Consider the following 19775-nt stretch of genomic DNA (forward strand, 5'->3'; position numbering starts at 1 on the left):
TGATCACTGCTGCCACAGAATTTGATGTACATTTTTCTCACTCGCACTGCTTTAAAAGGTTCAACTTTCTGAAACTTTATATTCACTTTACCAGTGAATTTCCCAGAAAAAGTCCAAGTCACCTGTGTTCCTTCTCTCCTTCCAAGCAGGATGAAACAGGAACACGGAAGGTATGATTTGAAGGAGCAGAAATAGTGAACTGGATTCAGAAGGCTGTTCCGCTCTTGTGATCATGCTTAGTGTAATTAAATCTATTTATCTATTTTAAAGTCAGATGATACATAGTTTATCACTTGTGTTTGCCATGTATATGATTATGTCTAAAAGAGAGGGGTTAAATATGCCTCATTTTATCTGATGCATTTGAACCTGTGTGGGGTGATCAGAAGTACTGTAAATTGTGCAATCACACAAAAAAGTGTGAGCGTTCATGTGCAGAAGAGAGATTAAGACAAATAAGAGGTGCAATACATTTCTGTTTTGATGAGAATGTTTGAATGTAACTTAGTTTTGTGAGCTGTTCATGATTGATTTACTGAAATTGCTGCTTGCAGAAAACGGGACGACAACAAACGGCAAGCAGGATGCTAGTGACAACTCGGACGAGGAGCCAGACAGCAAAACCTCCACAAAGCGTCGTGTGAAAACAACGCCTAAAAAAGAATCTCAGCTCAGGAAAAGTGCACGCGACAGTGATGACGATGAAGAAGACTCAGATTCTGTCTCGAAAGAACAGTCAAAATCTAAAAAACAAAATGCCAAAAGTAAAAAGAACTCGACTGAAGAAGAGGAGGAGGCAGAACCCAAAGAAGCTGCAGGAAAAAAATCAAAAAGTGCTTTAAAGAAGCAGAAAGAAAGTCAGTCAAATGGCAAGAAAAAATCAAAAGACAAGGCGGATGAGCCTATGAATTCTTCAGAGGAGGATGAACGTCTGGAGAAAGAAGTGAACAATTTGCTAAAGGGGCCGGGGAAACGTCGGACAAGAAAGAAAGAAGAGGACGAAGATGAGGAGGACAACGACGAGGATGGAGCAGGCGATGCAACGACTAAGAAGAAAGAGAAAGGGGACCAGAAAGCAAAGAAAGGTATGAACAGTGTATCTTTTCATTGATGTGTTTGGGTGTTCAGTGTATCTTTTCATTGATGTGTTTGGGTGTTCAGTGATCTTTTCATTGATGTGTTTGGGTGTTCTAGCAGTATTGGCCCCACAAGGCCATAAAATGAATGGAATCAGCCTGAGGGGGGCTGGAGGTATTTCCCCAGATATGACTTTCTTTTTTTTCAGTCCATTTTTTGTCTTTCTGAAGAGTTCCAGAACCAGTTATTGATAACTAAGAATAAATAATCACAGGGAACCAAAGTTCTGTTGGGTTTGCCTTTTCTGCCCATAACTTAACACTTTCTACCCCACCTATGTTAGCCAAGTTTTTTGTAGCCGAGACCAGCTGTGCTGCAGCAGATCACTTGTAATAGTAGTAACTGTGTAGAAACGGTATCAACACGCTGGAATGCAGGCGTTAGATTGATGTTACAGGAAGCGACTGAAGCTAACAGTCTGAGCTGATATATCCGTACCTGGTCAGATAGAGCCATATGTGTGGGTACGGATATATTTGTACCTGGAAGACAATGAGTTAAATGCAGTTCACCATATATATATCAGTTTTTCTTCCTGATCCTAGGATCTCTACTGTTTGATTTCACATGCTCATGGATGATACAAAAATAAAATTAAAATGCTGACAGTTAACCTGCTTTGTTCCAAAATTGCAGGCAGGAGGAAGAAAGGCGACGATGATTCATCAGAATCGTCTGATGAAGATAAAGAGGATGAAGGCGAAGAGGACGAAGAGATGGACGACAGTGCTGACGAATTATCCTCCAAGGTATCAAAGGTAGGAGGCTTTCTCACCTGTGCGAGGGGGAATTGGGATGTGTTTTGCTAGCTGGGGACTTGGGGTTATAGCCATACTTTGAAGAGTAGTAATACAGAGGTGCCTGAGGTGAGAGAAGACCTTGTGGACCTTGCAGAAGTGTCGGCACATTGCAGGTGTTCTCTCACATCAGGTATCTATTTGGGAAAGGTTTATAGACCAAGGAATAACATAAGGCGTCCTCTCATGGGAGGTGTTCTCTCGTCAGAGGGGCCCAACATTGCGGGTACCACTGTAGTAGCCTTGATTTGCTTGTTTTACTTTCTGTGGATTGTAATGGGCCAGTACTTTCTGTTTTGAGAAATTGTAAACCATTGTTGTATAGCTTTATGTGCTCACATGGGAAAAGTCACTTTCTGACCGGGAAGACAAAGAACTTCAGTGCGCTGCCAAGATATGAAAATCTGTAGGCATACTGATCCCCTTTTTGTCTCACTATTGCCATTCCTGAGGAGATAAAACAGTTCTTGTTGCTGTCACCTTCTTGCCCCCTCCTTGCCCCCCCCCCTCCCCCCTACCTCTTGTACAGTGGAACCTGCAATGTGGAAGGGATGTTTAAAAAAACCACAATAACCAACCAACCCGTGATGTGAGGGCCTCACCCACCTGCCAATGACAGGCCATCTCCCAACAAGGTCAAAGTTCCCCTTCTGTTCGTCCCTTTGTCTGTTATCCTTATCAAAGTATACGCGTCATGACCTGCAATAGAGGGAAACTTTAGGCTGATGGTGCACATTCATCACGGGTACCACTGTACATTGTGATCATGGTTTTGACCCGCAGAGTGCTAAAGACAGCAAGGTAAAGGATGGCGATGACGCAGAAAATGAAGAAGCCAAGGCGGCCATGATGGATGAGCTGGAGGACGACGACGACGAAGACGAGGATGATGATAAGGGCGACTCTAGCAGCGAATCAGGTCGGCTGTTATAGACACGTGTGGATGGTTTTTGACTCACATGCGAAGCAAAAGTGAGTCTATGTACTCACCCGAGTCGTCCGTCCGTCCGTCCGTCCGTCCGTCCGTCCGTCCGTCCGGAAAACTTTAACGTTGGATATTTCTTGGACACTATTCAGTCTATCAGTACCAAATTTGGCAAGATGGTGTATGATGACAAGGCCCCAAAAAACATACATAGCATCTTGACCTTGCGTCAAGGTCAAGGTCGCAGGGGCCATAAATGTTGCCTAAAAAACAGCTATTTTTCATATTTTTCCCATTTTCTCTAAAGTTTTTGAGATTCAATACCTCACCTATATATGATATATAGGGCAAAGTAAGCCCCATCTTTTGATACCAGTTTGGTTTACCTTGCTTCAAGGTCAAGGTCACAGGAGCTCTTCAAAGTTGGATTGTATACATATTTTGAAGTGACCTTGACCCTGAACTATGGAAGATAACTGTTTCAAACTTAAAAATTATGTGGGGCACATGTTATGCTTTCATCATGAGACACATTCGGTCACATATGATCAAGGTCAAGGTCACTTTGACCCTTATGAAATGTGACCAAAATAAGGTAGTGAACCACTAAAAGTGACCATATCTCATGGTAGAAAGAGCCAATAAGCACCATTGTACTTCCTATGTCTTGAATTAACAGCTTTGTGTTGCATGACCTTGGATGACCTTGACCTTGGGTCAAGGTCACATGTATTTTGGTAGGAAAAATGTGTAAAGCATGTGAGTCGTATGGGCTTTGCCCTTCTTGTTATAAATTATAGATGTATGTTGCGTGTGCCCGGCTGGAGTGAATGTTTCTAAACGTAACTGCAATGTCAAGGCAAATGTCTCCCCTCGCGGGTTAGGGGGAAGAATTTACCCGATGCTCCCCAGCATGTCGTAAGAGGTGACTAATGGATTATGTTTCTCTTTTTACCCTTGTTAAGTGTTTCTTGTATAGAATATAGTCAATTTTTGTAAAGATTTTAGTCAAGCAGTATGTAAGAAATGTTAAGTCCTTTGTACTGGAAACTTGCATTCTCCCAGTAAGGTAATACATTGTACTACGTTGCAAGCCCCTGGAGCAAATTTTTGATTGGTGCTTTTGTGAACAAGAAACAATTGACAAGTGGCTCTATCCCATCTCCCCCCTTTCCCCGTCGCGATATAACCTTCGTGGTTGAAAACGACGTTAAACACCAAATAAATAAAGAAAGAAAGCAAATGTCCAACCTTGGGCAATAAAATATTCTGTATTCTATTGTAGTGTTTTAAAAAATGGGTTCGTATTTGGACTGAATAATCGCTAGTGAATTATTCCTGTCGTTTCTGTTGAGGCTGGGTCAGGTGTGGGTTAACGGACAAAAACACTCGCCCACATTATTAGTCAAACAAACAACCAGCAACCAAATAACAGACCAATTCTCTGCATTATACACTTCAGAGCCATAGTTTTTGGCATCGTTAGTAAGACCCTTTAAATTTCAAATTAATGATAATTTTGTTCCTCATTTGCTACTGAACTTTTACTTAGAGAGGGTGATAGTTGGTGCCAAGGATTGCCTGACACTTTTAAATTTTGCCTAAACTTTTAAGGCCAATTTGCAGAATAAAAAAAATCCTCATGGGGTGAAAAGGAAACATCTATTTCATCCTTGATCTGCATGTTTGAACAGATATTGATGTCACGAAGAAACGCACAAGGAAGCAAGCAGCAGACAAGAAGAAAGGAGACTCCAAGGACAACAGTGAAAAGAACTCTGAGTCTGACTTTGAGCCATCAGAGGCCCGCAAACGCTTCAGGAGCAAGCTGCTTGATGCCAAGATCTCAGACAGTGATTCAGACATTCAGGTCAAAAAGACCCGGAAAGGGTAAGTGTACAAGTGAGAATTATGTGGGTAGTACTGAGCAATTCAAGATACTTTCAGGGAAATTATTTTGAACTTGCAAACCCTGAGTTTCAGTTTGTGTGTTTGTTTCTGTTTGTGTTTAAAAGTGGCTGAGATTTGTGTTGAAATTGTATTCTCATGCTTATGGGTCCACACTGGCATTACCCCCAATAAAATCATTGCATGCTTATAACCCAATCCTACCGTCTTCCCCTGTATTAGTTCAAGTGCATCGTGCAAGTGTGCTGCAGACAGGTCGATTAAAGCAGTGATGAGCTAAATCAGTAATGTTCAGTTTTGTTTTTCAAAGTTGTATGTCCATTTTCATAGCTGATTTTAAAAAACACCTTTTACTCAAATAAGCACATGCTGGGAAGTTTCTATGATGCAGACAGAAATATTCATTGTGATGTGCAACAGTGCTGCTGAAAGAATAGAAAGAGAGAGAGAGAGAAGTTAAGGATTACGCCGGTACAGCACAAAGAAATGAGAACACTGGTGTTTATTTTATACCCTGGAATGTCATTTTTCTGTGCTCAGGAAGAAAAGGAGGCGGGACTCTGACGAGGATAGTTTCGTCGGTGACCAAAGCAACGAAGATGATGATGATGATGATGATGGAGAGAGTGCTGTGGACAGCGATGAAGAAAACAGCGAGGAAGACAGCCTGTCAGATGGTTCCTTCTCCGGCAAGAAGAAGGGCAAGGGAAAGGGCAAAGGAAAGAAGGGCAAGGGCAAAGACACCGGCAAGAAGAGGAAAAGGATTAAAAAGATGGACTCTTCTGAAGGAGAAGTAGAGGTGAGCCAGTGTAGGTGTCTGTGAGTGTTTATGTGTGTTTTGTGTGGGTGTCGGTGTATTTAGGTGTTTGGACAAGAGTGTGTCTGAGTTTTTTTTTGTGTGTCGGTGTATTTAGATGTTTGGACAAGAGTGTGTGTCTGTGAGGTTTTGTGTGTGTGTCGGTGTATTTAGGTGTTTGGACAAGAGTGTGTGTCTGTGAGGTTTTGTGTGTGTGTCGGTGTATTTAGATGTTTGGACAAGAGTGTGTGTCTGTGAGGTTTTGTGTGTTTAGTGTGTGTGTCGGTGTATTTAGGTATTTGGACAAGATTGTGTGTCTGTGAGGTTTTGTGTGTTTTGTGTGTGTGTCAGTGTATTTAGATGTTTGGACAAGAGTGTGTGTTTATGTGTGTTTTGTGTGGGTGTCAGTGTATTTAGGTGTTTGGACAAGAGTGTGTCTGTGAGTTTTTTTGTGTGTGTCGGTGTATTTAGATGTTTGGACAAGAGTGTGTCTGTGAGTTTTTTTGTGTGTGTCGGTGTATTTAGATGTTTGGACAAGAGTGTGTGTCTGTGAGGTTTTGTGTGTGTGGCAGTGTATTTAGGTGTTTGGACAAGAGTGTGTCTGTGAGTTTTTTTGTGTGTGTCGGTGTATTTAGATGTTTGGACAAGAGTGTGTGTCTGTGAGGTTTTGTGTGTTTTGTGTGTGTGTCAGTGTATTTAGGTATTTGGACAAGAGTGTGTGTCTGTGAGGTTTTGTGTGTTTTGTGTGTGTGGCAGTGTATTTAGGTGTTTGGACAAGAGTGTGTCTGTGAGTTTTTGTGTGTGTGTCGGTGTATTTAGATGTTTGGACAAGAGTGTGTGTCTGTGAGGTTTTGTGTGTGTGGCAGTTAAATTCTTATACCCCGCATAATTATCACTGTCGTATTATTGTGTTAGCTATTGTAGAGACAAATTTCCATGTCGTACAATGAAAATGGACATAAAAGGTTTTTGACTCACATGCGAAGCAAAAGTGAGTATGTACTCACCCGAGTCGTCCGTCCGGAAAACTTTAACGTTGGATATTTCTTGGACACTATTCAGTCTATCAGTACCAAATTTGGCAAGATGGTGTATGATGACAAGGCCCCAAAAAACATACATAGCATCTTGACCTTGCTTCAAGGTCAAGGTCGCAGGGGCCATAAATGTTGTCTAAAAAACAGCTATTTTTCACATTTTCTCTGACGTTTTTGAGATTCAATACCTCACCTATATATGATATATAGGGCAAAGTAAGCCCCATCTTTTGATACCAGTTTGGTTTACCTTGCTTCAAGGTCAAGGTCACAGGAGCTCTTCAAAGTTGGATTGTATACATATTTTGAAGTGACCTTGACCCTGAAGTATGGAAGATAACTGTTTCAAACTTAAAAATTATGTGGGGCACATGTTATGCTTTCATCATGAGACACATTTGGTCACATATGATCAAGGTCAAGGTCACTTTGACCCTTATGAAATGTGACCAAAATAAGGTAGTGAACCACTAAAAGTGACCATATCTCATGGTAGAAAGAGCCAATAAGCACCATTGTACTTCCTATGTCTTGAATTAACAGCTTTGTGTTGGATGACCTTGACCTTGGGTCAAGGTCACATGTATTTTGGTAGGAAAAATGTGTAAAGCAGTTCTTAGTGTATGATGTCATTGCTAGGTTTAGTTATTTGACCTTGACCCTGAAGGTCAAGGTCATGTCAAGGTCAAGCATGTGAGTCGTATGGGCTTTACCCTTCTTGTTGTATCTTATCTTAGCTTGCTGCTCAGGAATGAAAAAAACATTCTTCTTTTTCGTGCAGGAGGGTGAACCTGAGGACGGGGAGGAGCCTGGGTCCAGGAAGAAGATCAGAAAAATCAAGTCTGAAAAAAAGCTGACAGATACCACCAAGGCTGCTGCCAAAGCCGAGGAGGAGAGGCGGAATCGTGTGATAGCAAAGCAGAAAAGGGTAAGGAACCTTCGCTTGTGTGTGTTTCGCGACCTCGTGTGGAGACACGCCCCTCACTAGTCTAGTGATTGTTCAAGAATGTCACATGGGAAAGCTTGCCTCAATGTTTCCAAGAGAAAGGACTCTTTTACAACCCATGCAAACCTGACAGAATTATTTCTGGAATGCCTGTCTTAATTCGAAAATTGTTATTTCGTTTTCATTTGGCCAATTCTCTCTGAGTACAGCAGAACCCCTCCAACCCCCTTTGAAGACTCCCCCATGAAAGACATGCCCCCCATTCACCTGATAAAACATTGCTTCAACAGATTTTCGGTTCATAACCTCTGAAAATTACTGCCAAATTAAGATGTCCTTTACGTGAATTGTTAGGTTTTTTTTTGTCTCAAAAGAGGGCACTGTAGCATACAGTTCTTGTTACTGAAGTTATTTATTGTAGGTCTCAAAGGAGGGCACTGTAGCATACAGTTCTTGTTCTTGTTACTGAAGTTATTTATTTTATTTCTCGAAAAAAGGGTACCACTGTACCATACAGTTCTGTTTTTTTATTGTTACTGAAGTTTATTTATTTATGTTCTCTTCCAGTTCAACGGGGTAGAAACAAAGGATGCGGGAGATGGGCAGGCACCTGTCACCACCAAACTTATTCTGGAGTACGACGAGGAGAAGGAAAAGCCTCTGATTCAAGTCAACCCAAAGCTTATCTGTAAGCTCAAGCCGCATCAAGTTGAAGGTAAGTACTTTTGTAAGCTACATGCACTAGTACAGTAGTAGCTACTTTAAGTTGAACCCATTTGCTGCTTAACGTAATCAATATCAAAGTTGGAGAAACAGAATGACAGAGTGACATTAAGAATGGATAACCTTGACGACTTTGTACAGTTTTTGAGTCACTTGAGAAAAAGTGACTCTATGTAATCGGTCAGTGTTAGTCTGTCCGGCCGTCCGGCCGGCCGTCCGTAGACACCACGACTTTTCTCGGAAACTATCAAAGCGATCGGGCTCATATTTTGTTTAGTCGTGACCTCCAATGACCTCTACACTTTAACGATGGTTTCGTTGACCTTTGACCTTTTTCAAGGTCACAGGTCAGCGTCAAAGGAAAAATTAGACATTTTATATCTTTGACAAAGTTCATCGGATGTGATTGAAACTTTGTAGGATTATTCTTTACATCAAAGTATTTACATCTGTAGCCTTTTACGAACGTTATCAGAAAAACAAGGGAGATAACTAGCCTTTTCTGTTCGGCAACACACAACTTAACGTTGGGCTTTTCTCGGAAACTATAAAAGTGACCGGGCTCAAATTTTATGTGAACGTGACTCATTGTGTTGTGAATAGCAATTTCTTCCTGTCCATCTGATGCCTCATATAATATTCAGAACTGCGAAAGTGACTCGATCGAGCGTTTGCTCTTCTTGTTAATGTCTGTAGACAAAGGATATCCTATATACTCTTCAACTGTACAAGTGCCTGAAGATTTTGCGTAAATTGACGATTTTCTGTAAATTTCAAACTAAAGCCCCAGGACTCCCATTTGAATTAATGCAAATACGTTGAGACTTTTTAATGTAAGTATAAGTATGTATAATAGTGAGGAAAACTGGTTTATACCTACTTCAGACCCGGGAACCCGTACGATTTCGCCGTATTTTGTACGCTTTAATGTCTAAAAATACGATCAGTACGATCAGTGGAAACAAAATACGATCAAAACAATCCTAGACTATTTTTCTTCACAAGCGCATCCGAGTTTTAGTCACCGAAAGTTACATACATGGGTTGTCAGAGCCAGATTGTCATTCCTGAATATTTAGCCGGACACCGTTTATTGTTTTTGTCATTAATTAAACATTGAAAGAAGCATTTGTATTAAATGTATTGATCAATTCATTTGACAGAGCATTGGACGCGTGCAAAGCATATTTGAATCATGGATGTCCAAATGCTGTGTGGAGTACACTCATACTTCTGAAAATACACCAAGTTTGTTTGAGAATACTTCAAGTTCAAAACAGGGGTTCCCAGGTCTGCTACTTTTTAGTGCTGATTTCAAGTAAGAAAAACACACAAAAAACCTTCAGACCCCTCGTGTCCTTTAAGTAAAAGCGTGGATTTGAGAATTCCATGTCTGAAATTTGCACTATTATGAGATTTCTTTCTTTCTATATTTGCGTTTTTCTAAGGAATCTTTGACTGTATTATCTCTTTTTAAGTTCTGTTCATTGCCTTGCGTTGTTTCAGCTGTACGGTTCATGTGGGAGTGCTTGTTCGAATCGCTGGAGCGATCCAAGAAGGAAGAAAAGTCAGCAGGCTGTATCCTTGCCCATTGCATGGGCTTGGGAAAGACTCTCTCTGTAAGTACCAATTATTTTTCATAGGTAGGCTGCAAGTTGTTTTTGCTCTATGTTCGTGGAGGAATTAGTCATAGTGTCAACTTATGGAATATTTCTGCATCACTTTGTCTGCTTTGTATCATTTAATCAGCATATTTTTATTTGAGGTTTTATTATTACAGCTGAAGTTCATTGAGCAAAGTCTCTGCAGCACCAGCCAATAAAAAGCCACGTGCCTGGGTGTAAAAAAAAAGTTACTGACCGAAACTTGTTTGACCATGACATCGGAAACAAACATTTTATTTTGTGTGTGCATAACATGGATTCAATCACATATTCTTACCTCAACTCACATAAATGGCATTAACTTCAGTTCATTGCTAAGATATTGAAGTAGTACTCGACCCTGGTAAGGGGGGAAGTAACTCCCTAAGAAAAACAATCCGTAGTCAAGGACGGGAGTCACCTCCCCTACCGGTAACCCGCACATGCGCGGTCCTGCTACCGGCCGTCATTCCACCCACTTCAACACTACTGCACAGACGTGTTGTTGTACTCCGGCATATTTTTTGCCTTGGCCTTCGTGGAAGGCCATTTGACCCTGGTCTTTGCGTTGCTATCTTTAGGTAAGATCGTTTCACTATCTCTTCGCTGCGTTCGTTCGAGTATTTTCGTTCGTTTGAGTATTTTCGCTGTTGTAATTCATCTCCACGTGCGCGTGTTCGATATTGCAAATGGCGGACAAAAACTCAAAAAGCAAGGGCAAACTTGTTTCCCTACTCTCTTCACCGGGAAAAGAGAAGGATAAAGACAAGTCTAAGTCTAAATCAAAGACGCGTGCCTCTGTGTCTTCTTCACAGCCTACTTCTTTAATTCTGGTTACTGACCCGGTGACTAAGAAGACAGAACGGGTTTCGCTCGACTCTACGTCACCGTCACCGGTTTTCCCTACGCGGGAACGTTCTTCTTCTCCTCTCTCGCGCTCGCAGACGCCACGGTCTAGCGAGTCCGTGTCGCGGGAAGAAATTCTGGCTATGTTTGCAACTCTGAAACATGACCTAGTTGCCTTACATTCGGCAGAAAGGCCTGTCGCTCCCCTCCCGCCTGGCGTGGGGGGGGTGGCTTCTCTTTCTAGGCTGCGGCCGTCCGCGACGATCACGTCGGCTGATCTCGGGCCGGATTTTTCTGGTTCGGTTGCGGATTCCCCTGCCTTTTCAGGGGGGTTCGCGGCCTTAGCGCCGCCCGGTTCCAGCGCTTCGGCGTTGGGCGGCGTTTGTGGGAGCAGACCTGTTTACCCTTACGATTTTGGCGTAATTTATTACGATTTTCTGCAAAAAATACGCCATTCCGCTATCCGTGTCAAGACTACGATTTTCATAAATAAAAAAAATGTAAAAAAAAATTTTTATTTTTATTTTTTTTTTAATCAATTCACATGTTTGGCATTGTTTTTTCAATGGCAAAATGGGGTGAAAAAGCACAGGACTGACCAGAGATCATGTCTGTCTGATAAGACGCTGGAGAGCCTTATTCTAGTGGTGAAGTCTCGCCCTCACTCATTCGGCAAGCGCAAGTACAGTAGAGAAGCGCTTGACACACTGAAAAAGGCCTACTACGAGCAAAAGAAAAAGAATCAGTGATGCATGTGCTTTTGATGTGATCTTCGTTGAAATTACGATGACTACAAAAACTGACTGATGTGTTTTGTTTGTGAATGATGGATATATGTGCATGATTGCGTTTCGCAGACACAGTTGTCATGTGCGTTGTAATTGGCGACGAATGCTGGATGATTACTATTTTTGTGCCAGGATTACTATTTTTGGGGCTGAGCATTACTCCAAAACACTTATGGGGGTAAACAGGTCTGTGGGAGTCCCCATCTTTTTGGGGGCTCACACTTGCCTGCGGGCCCGGGTTACGCTCTTGCGTCGCCGGGTTCGCAGACGGCTCCTCCCCGGCAGTACACCGTCCATCACGTGGCGGGTGCGCTAGGGAGCGGCGTAGCGCGCCAGCCTGCCCCCCTGGGATCAGTTTCGGCTGTCCCGGCCTCTGGGGGGCAGGCAGCAGCGTCTTGTTTGCCCAGCTCTGGCCTACAAGATTCTGTCGGCGGTCATCGACCTGTAGCTCTTGGTTCGGCTGCCGCCGTTCCTGGTTGGAGTTCGCAGGGGGTAGGCTCCTCTGGTTGCCCCTCGGGGCTTCCGGTCGGGCCTGCCCGCGGATTGTCGTCCTCGACTTCCGGTTGTGCTGTGGCAGGCACTTCCGGTGGAGGACAGCGGGCTAGTGGTTCCGGTGGCAGTGTCCCTGCTATCCCGTCCCTGGTTACGCATCGACTTCCGGCCCCGACTTCCGGTTCCGCCGCGGCGGTTCCGGTTGTCGGCGGTGCTGTTGGTGGACAGTTTGCGGCGCTTCCGTCTATTGTTCAACCGACTCTAGCCACTTCCGCTTCCGTGGACGGGTGGGTTTCCGGTTTACCGGACCCTCCTTCTGATGGAGATCAGGGAGGTTTTGGAGAGGAACAGGAAGGGGATGAGGATCGCTCTGAATCTGTTACCCCCTTACGGATTCCCAATAAGCTGGGCCCTACTCTGGAGTTGGCTGCGGAGATAACCTCACGGTACTTCCCTGAGGGTGTCTCCGCCGACTCTACTGTTGTCGCACCCCCTCCTTCTGCTTTGGCAGACTTTGCGGGCGCGGGGGACACGAGGGCGAAGTTCCGTTTCATGGAATCTCCTTCCGTCCCGTTTGTGATGGCTCAGGTGTTGGCGGACGCTAACACACCCTACCCTCTTTTGGCTGCTCATGGGGAAGCCCCCCCTTCTGCCCAGCCTTGGTTAACCTCGGCTCAGGCAGGCGGCGGCCTCCCAGCCAACTCAAGAAGATCGCGGCTGCCTAGCAGGCCACATTCTCTTCTCTCCTCTTTTTCGCTGCCCACAGCTCCACTTCCGGTGACTCCGGAACTGGCTCGCTTGCGGCAGGATGGTTATAGCCGAGATAGGACTTCCGTTTGTACGGAACAGAGTCTACTCGGGCTGGAGGAAAGCGGGCGTTCTTCCCTTGAACTGACCTCTTTAGCGGAAACGCTCATCCGGTCTCTCACGAGAGCCATCGCTTCGTCCATCGAGCCTTTTAGGTTTCGTGACGATGCTATTGAGGCTGATGCTGCCATGCTCCTGGCGGCGCTTGCGAAGGTCACTGACAGTCAGATGACGCTTGCTGCTCGGCTCTACTCTCAGGTGGTGTTCTGGAGGCGCGAGGCTTTTCTTAACGGCTCTCGCCTGACGGATAAGGCCACCATAGACTCTTTGAGAGTCTCTCCCTTTTCAGAGGGTGCGTTGCTGGGGTCATGCTCTTTGGATGCCCTTCGGCAGCAAACTGAGGAAACTCGTGACCAACATGTGGTGCAACTGACGGAACTCGCTCTTAAGCAGCACAGCAACAAACCACGGAGTTCTGCGTCAGCGCCAGACAGCTCTTCTGGGCAGCAGTCGTCTCGCGCAGGTAGGGGTGGGTCACGGTCCCGTCCTTACCAGCGTAAACCTTCCTTCGGGAAGCGGGGGTCTGGGCGCAAGCCCAACCCCCAATGAGCCACCCCCGATCCAGTCACCCCCCCCAGCCTCTACCCTTTTGGTAGCAGGCGGCCTCTTCCGGGTCCTGCCAGCTTGGCTGTCTCGGACAAGCAGCCTATGGAGCATGGGGGTGATTCGATCGGGGTTCCGCCTTCCTTGGCAGGAAGGCAAAGCCCCTTCGTCCAGGGCGCCGGCCAACTTCCGGTTTCCGGTCAGCCCAGACGCTCAGGAGACTTTACAGGCGGAAATCCTTCTCTTTCTGCGGAAGCAGGCTATAGAGGAGTTTCTCGGCCACCCCTTCTTGGGACTTTACGGCAGAATTTTGGTTGTCCCCGGGGTGTTGCACCAAGGCATGGTGTTCGATTCACGGGAGTGGGCAGTCCGTCCCACTCAACGTCGTTTATACAAACTGCAGGCGCGCCCTTTTCAGGCGGCGCTCAGTTCAGTCTGGAATCCGACGTCACACGGCTGGGACGTCTCAGTTCCGTTTCGGGGTCTGGTTGCAGCAGACCACGCCTCAGTGGATGAACACTCCTTGGCTTCTGGTTCATCACTTTCTCTCCGCTTTTCAGGGCACCCATTTGTTGTTTCTTTACGACAACACGGCGGTCTCTGCTTATTCCAACAAACAGGGCGGGTCCCGATCTCGGCTGTGGTCCAGCCGAGCATGCGAGACTCTTTCTTAGATCCTGATCTCGGCTCGCTATCTGCCCGGCTGCCTGAACGTCCTTGCCGACGTCATCAGCCGTTCCTTCCAGATCCTCCACACGGAGTGGACCATCACCCATCAGGCGCTCCTCCTTCTTTGGGCGCAGGTAGAGCGTCCGATGGTCGTCCTTTTCGCCACGAGATTTTCACGTCGCCTCCCGATCGTTGTGTCTGTTTCCGGGCCCGGAAGCTTGGCAGATCGACGCGATGACGATCAGCTGGGCAGGGCTAGAGGCTTACGCCTTCCCTCCCACTCCACTCATCGGAAGGGTTCAGCCTAAAGCCGACTTGGAGCGGCTTCATCTCCTTCTCGTGGCACCGCGCTGGCCCAGTCAGCATTAGTTCCCGGACCCCATGCGGCTCACCAGCGGCCCGCCAATCCCGCTCGGCCGCCGGCGAGGGGAGTTTTTCCAGCCCAGAACGGGGACTCCGCACATCGCCCCGAGGGCCTGGATCCTCACGCCTGGAGAGGGTTCGGAGATCACTGGGGTGCTCAGGCGCCTCCGTTTTCGCTTTTGGACTTAGGCCAGAAGGCTCACAGGCCACCTCCTCTGTCTACTAGTCACACTGGCTGGCTTGGACTCGATGGTTTGCGGCTAACAATGTTGTCCCGGTCGCCCTGCGATCAATGCAGGTCGCAAACCATCTGGCATGGCTCTCCGCTCGGGGACGCGCCGCGTCCGCTTTACGCGCTCGCCGCTCAGCCATCTCTGTTACTTTTAAGCAACTTGGACGCTCCATCTCCCTCGGGGGAGTTATCGCGAGTGTGCTAAAGGGCGCGGCCCTCAGTTCTGCAACGGAGAGAACTTCTGTCCCGGCTTGGGACGTTCTTCTAGTACTCGAATTTCTCCGTTCTAGTGCTTTTGAACCTTTACAAGACGCTAGTCTCTCTGACCTTACGCGCAAAACTCTCATGCTCATACTGCTCGCTTCCGCGCGGAGGGGCAGTGAGATCCACGGCCTCTCAGGCCTAGACCGGGATATCACTTTCGGAAGAGACGGCTCGGTTTCACTGCGTGTCCGTCCCGATTTTCTCGCCAAGAATCAAAAACCTGGTCCACTTTCACCGATCATTTCCGTTCGGCCTCTCCGGGACATTTTTATCCGGATCTTTCTAACTGTCCGGTACGCGCGCTTAAGGCTTACTTGTCGCGCACCGCTCCGTTTTGAGCATCAGCTCCGAAGTTGTTTATTTCGATCATTTCAGCCCGAAATAAAGACTTTGCAAAAACCACGCTTTCAGATGGTCTTCCACACTTATAAGGCATGCTTATCAGTGGTGGCAGACACAAAAAGGGGGGGGGGCAGTCAGCCCTTCCTCCTCGATCACCTCGTACGCACGAGGCTTGAGCGTGGGCAACTTCCTTAGCTGTCCTCAAGTCTGGAAGGATGTCAGACGTCCTCAAAGCTGCATACTGGACGACTCATGATGTCTTCCTCAGCTACTACCTCCGGGGCATTGCCAGCACTCATCCGGACGGTACCAACTGCCTCCCAGCTATGGTTGCCGCAGGCCAGATACTTCCAAGAGATTAATGTGAGTATCCCACCGCCTTTATGTGCAATCTGCCATTTATGTGAGTTGAGGTAAGAATATGTGATTGAATCGAAAATTTCAAAACTAAATTTTCATTTAATTAATATACTTACTCAACTCACATCGTTTATACCCTCCCATCCATCCCCGCTAACATTATATGTGTTACAGGTGTGTGTTTCCGTGGGGGAATGACGGCCGGTAGCAGGACCGCGCATGTGCGGGTTACCGGTAGGGGAGGTGACTCCCGTCCTTGACTACGGATTGTTTTTCTTAGGGAGTTACTTCCCCCCTTACCAGGGTCGAGTACTACTTCAATATCTTAGCAATGAACTGAAGTTAATGCCATTTATGTGAGTTGAGTAAGTATATTAATTAAATGAAAATTTAGTTTTGAAATTTTCGAATTCCAATGGTGTTTTAGGTGGTGTCATTTGTGCACACCATGATGTCGCACAAAAAGCTGACCAAAGTGAACACATGCCTTGTGGTGTGTCCCCTGAACACCGTGCTCAACTGGCAGAACGAGTTTGAGATCTGGCTCGCCGAAAAAGATCAGCTAACGGTAAGAAACCTGGAATACTAAAAAACAAAAACTAAAAACAAAACAAAAGAGCAACAAATGAAGAACATACATCCAACATCCAAACAAATGAAGAAAATACAGGGGGAAAATAAGTAACGCAGATGTAATCATTTGTGTCTCTTATGTGCGACTTCATGTTACATTACATCTCAAGGCTAATTTAAAAAAAAAATGTTTATGGAGGGGGTGCATGGGAGGAGGGATAACAAGGTAATGGTGCCTTTTGTTTGTAATATTTAGTATGCATCTGTCTGTGTATATGTGTTTTATTTGGGAGGGGTGTGTGGTGTGGCACATGTTACTTCATTTCAACAACCATGAACGGATTGACCCCACACCCCCAACATGGTATGGGAAAATGGAACTTCGCACCTTTTGGCTTGAATTTAAAGACCCTGGAACTCTCATTTTAAAATTTCTGTAGAAAATGTCTGCATTTTGCCTGCTTTTGTGTTCAGGTCTCTGAATTTGAAGTTAAAGACCCTGGAACTTTCATTTTTACAAATTTCTGTAGAGAATGTAGTCTGCATTTTGCCTGCTTTTGTGTTCAGGTCTATGAAATGGCGAGTGTAAAGCAGAACAATGCTCGAGCGGACGTTCTAAACGAATGGCACAGAGACGGCGGGATCATGATCATCGGTTACGAGATGTTGCGAAACCTGTCCCAAGGATCCCGTGTGAGGAACAAGAAACAGAAAGCCATTTTTAATAAAACTCTCATCGATCCCGGTAAGTAAACACGTTGGACTGGCTCTGCGAGATGGTTCTACACAGCTGCCAAATGCTATGCGTTCAGCTGGCATGCTATGTTTTTGAACAAATTGCTACGCTGTTGTACCAAGCTTAAAATTGCTACGTTCAAACAAATGATCACAAGCATGCAACTGTTCACTCTTTCTTGTGAGTCCTGGTACTCATTTTGTAATTCTCACTCCGAGTAGTAGTCAGAATATGGGTCCAAGCTGAAAAGTGGCACTGCAGACACTCTATTGGCCATTATTGGAAGAGGAGAACTTAAGTGCTGTATGCAGTAAGTTTCTTGTTCTCATGGTAGTGGAAGAAAAATAAAGTCTTATGTTTTCATTAAACACTCAGTGGATGATACAGGCACTCCCTAGCGCAAACCCCTATCAGTTCTAGCACTGTCACTTTGTTAACTATTGCACAGGCATGCAGTTTATGCAAATGTAACTCCGGAACCATTTTTTCTTTCCTTTTATATCTTTTTTATGCCTTCCTGGTTGCTTTGATGATGACCGTTCTAGGCCTAAGAGATCTTGTAATAGAGACTTTTTTTGCTTCACTTGTGAAAGTTCAAGCACTGTCAGTTAACTATTGCACAGGCTTGCGTATGCAGTTTACGCAAATACAAATTGGGAACCGTTTTTCCTTTCCTTTGATGTCTCTTCAATGCCTTCCTGGTTGCTTTGATGATTGCCTAATGGAAACTATTTTTACTTCATTTGTGAAGGCCCAGACATTGTGGTGTGTGATGAAGGCCACATCATGAAGAACTCTGCCTCAGGCATGTCCAAAGCCATGATGCAAATCAAGACGAGGAGGAGAGTGGTGCTAACTGGAACGCCCCTGCAGAACAACTTGATTGAGTGTGAGTAACACACACACAACACACAGTGAAAGACACATTAGAGCTGCGTAGAAGAAGAATGTTTGTCTTTAAGGCCCAGCTTTAGCTCTTTTTGCAGGCTTGTGTTTGCTGTGCGATGTTCTGTAAAATCTTGCCAAAACGTTCTGTTTATAAATCTTGTTCAAATGTTTTGTTTGATGTTTTGTTGAAAAATCTAGCTAAAACGTCGTTTATAAATCGTGTTCAAATGTTTTCTATGATGTTCTGTTGATAAATCTTGTTCAAACGCTTTGTGCGATTTTCTGTTGAGAAATCTCGTTCAAACATTTTGTACGATGTTCTGTTACGTCTTGTTCAAACGTTTTGATGCGATGTACTGTTGATAAATCTTGTTCAAATATTTTGCGCTCACTTTTATCTCAGATTTGAATGATTCTTCCCCCAAAAGCGGCGTATGGCTGCTTTAATCAGTAGATGGTGGGGTAAAAATAGTCATTCAATTCAATTCAATAAAACATATATGAAAAAACCCACTTGTGCAAAAAAGACGAGTGTCCGTGGGAATTTCAGCCCAGAAAAGCAGAAGAAGAATGATTCTGAAAGTTGTATATATTTGTGTTTGCTTTCAGACCACTGCATGGTGGACTTTGTGAAGCCCAGTCTGCTTGGAACCAAGAAGGAGTTTGCCAACCGCTTCGTCAACCCCATCATCAACGGACAACACAGAGACTCCACACACCGGGATGTGCGTGTCATGAAGAACCGAGCGCACGTGCTCCATGAGCTTCTGGCGGGCTGCGTGCAGGTGAGACAAGAATCTACATCTGTTCTTTTGGGTCATGTAATGTAAGCGTTCCCTTGAATTCCTGCACTTGGGGTTTCTCGTCTTACTCTCCTCTTGCTGTTTAAGCTGCTAATTGTATGCGTGCAGGTGACAAACATCTACATCTGTTCTTTTCGGCCATGTAATATTATTTATGTAAGCAGTCCCTTGTGTTCTAGCTGCTAGGAGAGGCCATCAGATTGTCTTTTCAAATTTATTCATTTTATTTCTGGCTTCAGTTAACTCGGACCATTCCTATCTATTTAAAGCGCGGAGAGCACAGATGACTGCGGTTCGCGCTATATAAGTTGTGGTTATTATTATTATTATTATTATTATTATTATCTGTTGCAGCGACGAGACTATTCCGCCCTGACCAAGTTCCTGCCACCCAAACAGGAGTACGTGATCTCGGTGCGACTGTCAGAGGTTCAGATGAAGCTGTACGAGGAGTACCTGAGGCGCAGCGGCCAGGTGGAGGGTCAGATCACCACGCGAGGCGCTCAGCTCTTCAAGGACTACCAGAACCTCATGAAGATCTGGACACACCCCTGGGTGCTTAAAATGGCAGAGATACGAGACGAGCTCAAGGTAAGCTTATGCCTGAACGAACGAACAACTTTGTCTTTATTTTATACGAATCAAAACACAAGAAGGGCGGGGATGTAGCTCAGTCGGTAGCGCGCTGGATTTGTATCCAGTTGGCCGCGCGTGAGTTCGTCCCCACGTTCGGCGAGAGATTTATTTCTCAGAGTCAACTTTGTGTGCAGACTCTCCTCGGTGTCCGAACACACCCCCCCCCCCCGTGTGTACACGCAAGCACAAGACCAAGTGCGCACGAAAAAGATCCTGTAATCCATGTCAGAGTTCGATGGGTTATTGAAACACGAAAATACCCAGCATGATTCCTCCGAAAACGGCGTATGGCTGCCTAAATGGCGGGGTAAAAAACAGTCATACACGTAAAATTCCACTCGTGCAAAAATACCACACGAGTGTACGTGGGAGTTTCAGCCCACGAACGCAGAAGAAGAAGAAAAAAACACAAGAAAGGTATGTTGTTGGAAAGTTTCATTATTGACAAAACGAAACGTTAA

The 19775-nt window shown here is 45.3% G+C and overlaps 1 protein-coding gene across 4 annotated transcripts in view; it reads left to right on the forward strand.

Moving 5' to 3' along the window:
• LOC138968750 (transcriptional regulator ATRX homolog) overlaps positions 1-19775 on the forward strand; it is a 65532-nt gene that overhangs the window by 16352 nt on the left and 29405 nt on the right. For all 4 annotated transcript variants that reach the window (XM_070341389.1, XM_070341392.1, XM_070341391.1 and 1 more), the window contains 13 exons: positions 555-1085; positions 1774-1895; positions 2718-2853; positions 4554-4749; positions 5308-5566; positions 7382-7528; positions 8114-8261; positions 9776-9888; positions 16106-16246; positions 16819-16996; positions 17739-17876; positions 18485-18660; positions 19033-19269. In XM_070341389.1, the coding sequence (XP_070197490.1) occupies positions 555-1085; positions 1774-1895; positions 2718-2853; positions 4554-4749; positions 5308-5566; positions 7382-7528; positions 8114-8261; positions 9776-9888; positions 16106-16246; positions 16819-16996; positions 17739-17876; positions 18485-18660; positions 19033-19269 (2522 nt within the window). The remainder of the gene's footprint in view (positions 1-554; positions 1086-1773; positions 1896-2717; positions 2854-4553; positions 4750-5307; positions 5567-7381; positions 7529-8113; positions 8262-9775; positions 9889-16105; positions 16247-16818; positions 16997-17738; positions 17877-18484; positions 18661-19032; positions 19270-19775) is intronic.

Source organism: Littorina saxatilis, linkage group LG6, assembly GCF_037325665.1.
Source record: "Littorina saxatilis isolate snail1 linkage group LG6, US_GU_Lsax_2.0, whole genome shotgun sequence".
In the NCBI taxonomy this organism is placed as follows: Eukaryota; Metazoa; Mollusca; class Gastropoda; order Littorinimorpha; family Littorinidae; genus Littorina; species Littorina saxatilis.